The 8,135-nt window shown below is 43.4% G+C and overlaps 1 protein-coding gene across 5 annotated transcripts in view; it reads right to left on the reverse strand.

The window, feature by feature from the left end:
* STX18 (syntaxin 18) overlaps nt 1-7,861 on the reverse strand; it is a 95,771-nt gene extending 87,910 nt beyond the window's left edge. The window contains exon 1 of one of the 5 annotated variants that reach the window (XR_004645826.1): nt 7,503-7,860. Coding sequence is in view for 3 of the 5 variants with exons in the window: in XM_034771317.1 (XP_034627208.1) it covers nt 7,503-7,664 (162 nt within the window). In the remaining 2 variants the exon portion in view is untranslated. Of the gene's footprint in view, nt 1-7,502 lie in introns of all 5 variants that reach the window. The other 4 variants (XM_034771317.1, XM_034771319.1, XM_034771320.1 and 1 more) reach the window with 4 other exon arrangements.
* Between the last annotated feature and the right edge of the window lie 274 nt (nt 7,862-8,135).

Genomic DNA, 8,135 nt, shown 5'->3' on the forward strand with positions numbered 1-8,135 from the left:
GAAATGACTGCCTAGGAAGGAGTACTGCGGAAAGGGATCTGGGGATCATAGTGGACCACAAGCTAAATATAAGTCAACAGTGTAACACTGTTGCAAAAAAAGCAAACCTCATTCTGGGATGTATTAGCGGGAGTGTTGTAACCAAGACATGAGAAGTAATTCTTCCACTCTACTCCGCACTGATTAGGCCTCAACTGGAGTATTGTGTTCAGTTCTGAGCACCACATTTCAGGAAGCATGTGGACAAACTGGAGAAAGTCCAAAGAAGAGCAACAAAAATGATTAAAGGTCTAGAAAATATGACTTATCAGGGAAGATTGAAAAAATTGGGTTTGTTTAGTCTGAAAAAGAGAAGACAGAGGGGACATGATAACAGTCTTCAAGTACATAAAAGGTTGTTACAAGGAGGAGGGAGAAAAATTGTTCTTTTTAATCTCTGAGGATAGGACAAGGAGCAATGGGCTTAAATTACAGTAAGGAAGGTTTAGGTTGGACATTAGGGAAAACTTCCTGTCTGTGGTTAAGCACTGGAATAATTGCCTAAGGAGGTTATGGAATCTCCATCATTGGAGATTTTTAAGAGCAGGTTAGACAAACACCTGTCAGGGATGGTCTAGATAATATTTAGTCCTGCCATAAGTCCATGGGACTGGACTAGATGACCTCTCAGGGTCCCTTCCAGTCCTATGATTCTATGAAAGGCAATATAAGCAAAATGCTTAACAGTCCAAATTGTAGCCACCATATGTTCTTTACACTAAGAATATTTCTGTTCTACTGTAGTTAATACTTGAGATGCATAAACAATTGGACTCCAATAGACAATTGAATTCCTGTACTGACCCAGGGCAGCTGCCATTGCTTCTTCTGTAGCAGCTTGTTCCAACACAAATGTTTGTGAATAGTCAGGCTGAACCAATACAGGAGCTGAGGCTAATGCCCATTTCAATTTAGTGACTGCTTCAGTCAATTGTAGGTTTGATTTCCAATATCTTTTTTAATTAAAGTATGTAAGAGAACAGCTATTTCTGCAGATTCAGGTATAAACCTCTGAGAAAATCCTCTCATTCCCAGAAATTGCACTGTCTGTCTGTTTCAGTACAATTTAAATTCATAATTTAACAAGCATTTTAGAAAACACGCCAACAAAACCATTTTGCAAAATATTAATAATATGCTTTTTCTTTAAACATTTTAACTGATTAATGTGGATTTTTAAGATTTTTGATGCCCCATAGCTGGTAAGTTATGCCATAGGGATAACAACTCATTTGGCTGAGGGATGAGCCATTTATAACTTTTCCCCTAAGGGGGATTATATTATTCTCTATATGCTCTATATTTTGTGCTCTTCCAGATTATTCGACAATTTTGCTATAGGGATTGCTATGGTTACATTATATATTGTTGTATTTATAATACTGATTACCAGAATAAAGGTTCTGATTGCTTAAAACAAAGATGCTTACAAAGCAAAATATGAAGAAATAGCCTTACAACTTATAAACTTATTACAACTTAAAAATAAACCTAATAAAGACCTTTTTTATCCATAACTGAAAATGTGTGATATCACAAAAAATAAAAATATATATTTATAATTATGCACGAATTAATTTTTGTTGCAAACATAAACCCCAAAATGAAAGAAAAAATTTAAACCAGTTTCCATTGCGGAGGGCCAGTCCATCGTGGTCCATCCCTCTTGCTGCCATCCTTGCATCAGACCCGACCCTCACCCTGGCGAAGAGAGTTGCAGCTGTGGTGGTCATTGAAGCGAAAGCTCGGGCTTGGGAGGAGTTTGGAAAGACCATTTGTCGCCTTAGGAGGGGTCGGCAGGATGTTGCCCAGGCTGTTCTCAGCAAGAGTGGTGAAACGCTGACTTTGACAGAGGAGATGGTTGAGAGGTGGAAGGAGCACTTTGAGGAGCTCCTCAACCCGGTGGACACGCCCTCCTTTCACTAGAGGACTGCACTGCACCACAGAGTCAAAGGCCTGGTCTACACTGGGGGGTGGGGGAAATCGATCTAAGATATGCAACTTCAGCTATGAGAATAGCGTAGCTGAAGTCGACGTATCTTAGATCGACTTAGATTGACTTACTTTGCGTCCTTGCAGCGCGGCATCGACGGCCGCCACTCCCCCGTCGACTCCGCTTCCACCTCTCGCAGCAGTGGAGTTCTGGAGTCGACGGGGAACGCGTTCGGGGATCTATTTATCGTGTCTAGATGAGACGCAATAAATCGATCCCCGATAGATCCATCACTACCCGCCGATCCAGCGGATAGTGTAGATGTACCCAAAGAGAGGTGGATGTGAGAGAGGAAAGTGCAGAGAAAAGCACAGAAGGCGTCAAGCCTCATGTAGTTAACTGGCTTCATTCTCTGGCCCTGTGCCTAACACCTGCACAGTAAGTGGCAAGGACTGTTGCTTGAGAATTGACTATTTAGCCACTCACCATGCTTGATACACAGTAACTGAACTGCTTTGCCGATTACACCATAGTCTTTTGAGACGGTCGGCTGCCATATATATTTAATCAAAAGGTTAAAATGTTGATTTTATGCATTCAATTGAATTTGAATTTCCATCCAAATAGAGCTTGACATAAAACAATCTCAAATAAAGAATTAATCCTCTTCTACTAAATAAGAAATTAATCATTCACCATTTTCTAACAATTTTAAAAAAAGAAAAATTAAGAATCTGAATAAATGTAAATTAAGCTAGATAATTGTTTAAATAACTTTGTATAGATATAATGCATCCTCCTAGTTAGCAAAAAGAAGCATCAAATTTAGTGTAGAGGCCACATTTATGTTGATTTCAACATGTTTTAATGCTTACCAACTAATGAGACACAACCTTTCTTTAGGAAAATAACGTTGCCCCTTTTTGATCTGAGCAGCTAGTCAAACTTTGGGGCCCTGGCTTTGTTCCAGCTGGGAGTAAAAACTGGTAATAGACAGGTATTTCGTTGATGCAGTTTGGTTTATTTACAAATGTGTCTCTGAATGCAGAAGGAATCAAGCAGGAAACAGCTTCTTTTCCTCACAGCACCACAGCACAGCACTCTTTTCATCCTGCACCCCGACCCAAAAACCACTCCCTACTTTTCTTTTAAGGTCAAACACTGGACTTTCAGCTGCTCCTTCCAGCTATATCATTCTCTGGTCCTCTGTATTCTACCTATTTTCTCAAACTCTCTCACACGATACTCAGCAAACCCCCCACCACCACCCATTCAGTCCAAACTCATGGGCGGGTTCACATAACCCTTTAATATTAGGTAAGGGCTTGTGATTAATTTATTCTTATAGTTATGTTAATTCAAGGCTCAGTTCATACCCATCCTTCTCAGCAGGGTTTAACTCGACCTATAACAAGGTTTCACCCATCTCATAACAGTAACTAAGAAGTACAAATGCAAAACACGATTATAATGGATTATTTAAATCAAAAAGTTTCCTGCTTGCTGATTTTAGTCATGATTTAAATCAGTGATTTAAATTGCTTTGATTTAAATAAATCCACCAACCAGAGTTACCTTGAGCACATCAAACCTATTCCCTCTGTTCTCTACATTGGTTTCCCATGGAATATTGAGTTGAGTTCAAGGTCTTGGTCCTTATCTTCAAGACACTCAACGGTCAGGGACCAGGATAGCTAAAAGATTGTCTAAAGTGTTGTGATGAGGACCATGGTTCAATTACTCTACTTTTCACACACAGTGGAACTTTCTACAATAAGGTAACTCATCTGTGCAGAACGTAGAGCTTTCTTGCAGACTGGTCCAAGACTGAGGAACAAACTTCACTACCTTCTGCTCCAAGTGCAAGGCACACTTCTTTGATCTTGCCTTCTCTAGCATAAACACACAGTACCGTGTAATTATTTATAAACAGACAAGCCTACCTAAACAATACACAACACACAGAAGTTTGCCTCTAAGAAGAAGCTGAGAGAACAAACCATATATGAGAGATGTTAGTTATGTTGCTTAATGAACTCCTGGAAGGTGCTCTGATACATTGGTGACGGAAGGCGGTACAAGAACCTATAAGGAATCGAATAGACTGCAATAGGTCGGCCCTTATCAGTGAGCATCTCATATTTTCTGAAAACTACATTAAATATTTCATCTTTCTGACATGGATATTTAGTGTTCCATAAATTATGAAAACTGTGCTTTGTTCTAAATTTCTATTGTTCCCCAGCATATTCTACTATTAGCCCAGGGCCTGCAGAATTAACCTCTGCTGATTCTGACTTATGAGCTTTTGGGAGAGGTTTTAAGACAAAAAATAGTGGTCTGATATGTTCCCGACATCTTTTTATTTTAAATCAACCAACCCTGTATGCATAATTTTTATACAATATATTTAGGAGTTAATGTGTAAATCAACAATTAATTTGCAAGTTAAATTGCCTAGCTCCGGCAAAACCAGCTAAATTTGTGATTGCAAGCCTGTAAAAGTATTAAGAGAGAGGCGCTCTCTCTTCCGCATAATCAAATCAAGTTGTGTTTTGCAGTAGCAAACAATTAAATTATACACCTCTACCCCGATAGAACGCGACCCGATACAACACGAATTCGGATATAAGGCGGTAAAGCTGCGCTCTGGGGGGTGGGGCTGAGCACTCCAGTGGATCAAAGCAAGTTCGATATAACGTGGTTTCACCTATAACGCGGTAAGATTTTTTAGCTCCCGAGGACAGCGTTATATCGAGGTAGCAGTGTAGTTTATTTTACTACAAGCCCTACCCAGACTTAGTTTAATTTGCCAACCATCTCTTGCCTTTCCAGCAAAAATAAATGCCTCGGACTGCAGCTTATAGTTTGCATTATTCTCCCTCTTAATATCAAACCGTATCTCCAAAAAACAGCTATGACCAAGTTTGCAAGGCCCTAAAGGTTGCTACACAGCCTACTCTGGTTTGGCTGGAAAATTAAACCATTGGTTGCCATTCTGACAAAAATACTTTGAACTACTTAAGTAGCTGACAAACCCATATCCAATCTCTCCTGTGAAGTCGCCAGAGACCACTGACCAGGCATCATGTTGAAACTGGAACTCAGCCTCAGGTATGCATGCTTAGCAGAACACTTATCCTAATTTACACTTATCAACTAATTTTTGAAGCAATTTCTATGTGGCTGAGATCAGGTAAGCTCATCCCTCCTTCCCCTCAAACTGACAGCTCAGCTTATTGCTCTGTTCATGACTAAGGGCTTGTCTACACTGGCAATTTACAGTGCTGCAACTTTTGCTGCGCTCAGGGGGGTGTTTTTTCACACCCCTGAACAAGAGTTTCAGTGTTGTAAAACGCCATTGTAGACAGTGCATCAGCGGTGGTAGCTAGGCCCCCAGCGCTGGTAGCTACGCCCCTTGTGGAGGTGGGTTTTTTTAGAGCACTGGGAGACAGCAACCACACAAGCCACGTTAAAGCACTGCTGCGGCAGCACTTTAGCATTGCCAGTGCAGACTAACCCTAAGGTGCCATTCATACTTAGCCCCTCTAACTGGCATCTCAGTGTTGCTGTACATGTTCAGTCACTCACTTCCAGTCAACCCTGTTGTCCTTGTTTGGCAGGCAGGAAATCCGACACTTCCACTTGCCTAGGCAGCACTCATGCTATTGCCCAGAAGCCTGGAACATGAAGTTTTCTGGTGCTTATGACTACAGTTTTAAGTGATTTAAGATGAGAGATTTCCTGGAGACAAGCTTCCAGTTTTGATAAAGTCAAATTACCACCACAATTTTATTAATTATCCTAAACTAACAAAATAGTCTTTAAATGGGATTTTAATTCTGCAAATCTCTGATATTGTCAAAAGTAAAATATTCCTGTGACATTATGCCAAAAAGTGCAACTCTGTGGATACCTTCCAGCAAAAGTGTCACAACATTTTCATTTATTAATAATGCATTTTCTCTCTAATATACATATTTTTGTTCCCAATAACTGCAGGTTATATATTTAATTTATAGATACCAGGTCACTTCAGCTCTAGTGTATGTAGGTACAAGTCCACTGATTTCAATATTTAAACCAGGATTGAATTTAGCCTATTAAATTTATTTTTAAAAAACCTCAACTCCAGAAACAAACATTTCTCTGGTTGTTGATTTTAAAAAGTGGCACTTCATTAAAGCTGTTCAGATGATTGGAATGACAGACTAAATCCCAAAGAGGGAGATTAATGAACAGAAGGCAGGTATGGCTGTCAAAAGGTTCATGGTGAATACAATTTATAAACATGGTTATGGCACTATACCTTTATGGTGTCAAGTATCAGAGGGGTAGCCGTGTTAGTCTGAATCTGTAAAAAGCAACAGAGGGTCCTGTGGCACCTTTGAGACTAACAGAAGTATTGGGCGCATAAGCTTTCGTGGGTAAGAACCTCACTTCTTCAGATGCAAGAAGAATGGTGTGTAACATTTATCTGCACACAGAACATATACATAAATCTGCAACCCAGCTATGCATGAGTAGTGGTCAAGAAAACTACTGATAGTGTGTATGGCCCCAATTCTGAAAAACTACTGGTAATTATGCACATACTAGAACTACTTAAGTGAATAAACTTAAGTAATTCCTATACCACTACTCATATTAGTAAATTTACACTCATGCATAAATGTTTGCAGGAGCAGGGCCTACAGAAAAGGAGATGACTCTGTGTCTTTGGAAATTCTGGTCCTTGCAGGCAACAGAATCAGCACTAATGAGTACAGACTAGAGGCTGTATAACACCACCAAAGACTGTACTACGTGTCATTATTATAAACAATATGCATGTCTTACTGAGGATCTGCCAACTCACTTGGGGGAGGGATTAGTTTCAAAGGGATAATGTCAACCGGAAAACTAGTCCGTTTCTTTTTTTTTTTTTTTTAAGGGTTGAGAGTAGTTTTAAGTTTTCCTGAGTCCCCACACCAAATACTGAGAGTTTTGCAATCATATTGTTTGCTATTATTTTATTTATTCTAATGTTTTCTTTCTCTCGTTTTCTTGCGTGAAAGTCCCACACAAACAACAGAAAGTAAACGACCACTGGGCAGATTTTTCAGAAGTGCCCGGCCAGCACCTGGGTCTTAGGGGGAACTGAGCCTTTTAAAAACCTCCTAAAACCTCCACCTGCAATCTGACTCGCGAAGACAGAGCCTTGCAGCCACGCAGAGCCACCGACGGACTCCATGCGCACCGCAGCTGGCAGGACGAGGGGGCTATCAAGGGGAAAGAGACCGGTGCCTGGAGGGTTGTCAAGTGCACGAAGTAAAAGGGGGGAGAAGAGAAGAGAGTCAGCCCCCGCAATCACTTTGCACGGCACTAATCTGCGGGTCACCTGTAGCTGCGGAAGGGGGCTGCCTGGGGGCTCGGCGCCTCTGCAGACGGGGCTGTTGGCTGATACTACCATTACCCCCATAACCATCTTCCTCCCCGGACTCCTGGGTCCCCTCCCCGGGACAGTCCCTACGCCGGCCCCCGCACTCACCACCTCGCGGGCCCGGCAGGAGAAGTCGCTCTTGGGCCGCTGGCTGCCCCGCTTGAGCAGCTCATCCCTGGGGCTCTCGGCGGCCGGGACCCCCAGCGCCTTGTTCCGGGTCTTCACCGTCTTCACGCTGGCTTTGAACAGCAGCGTGATGTCCACGGCCATGGCGCCCCGCTCCCGCCGCCGGCCGGCCCGACCCAGCGAGCCCGGCCCCGTCTCACCGGCTGCCAGCCAGACACGCCGGCCCCGAGTCCCTCCGCACAGTCCTCCCCGCACAACGCGGGCCGCTGTGCGGGGTTCCGCCGCCTTATCCGGCCGGCCCCAGCGCCGCACCAGGGGAGAGAACCCAGAGCCAGTCCTAGTCCCAGCATGAGACCCTCCCGCCCCCCAGGGAGACCCTGCCCCGCCCCAGTGTGTGTCTATGTGGGGGGTGAGCCCCTGCACCGCCCCAGTGTGTGTGTGTACGTGGGGGGTGAGCCCCCAGGGAGACCCTGCACCGCCCCAGTGTGCGTGGGTATGTGGGGGGTGAGTCCCCAGGGACCCTGCCCTGCCCCAGTGTGTGTCTATGTGGGGGGTGAGCCCCCCGGGGGACCCTGCACTGCCCCAGTGTGCGTGGGTATGTGGGGGGTGAGTCAT

Source organism: Trachemys scripta, chromosome 5 (assembly GCF_013100865.1).
Source record: "Trachemys scripta elegans isolate TJP31775 chromosome 5, CAS_Tse_1.0, whole genome shotgun sequence".
NCBI classification, from domain to species: domain Eukaryota; kingdom Metazoa; phylum Chordata; order Testudines; family Emydidae; genus Trachemys; species Trachemys scripta.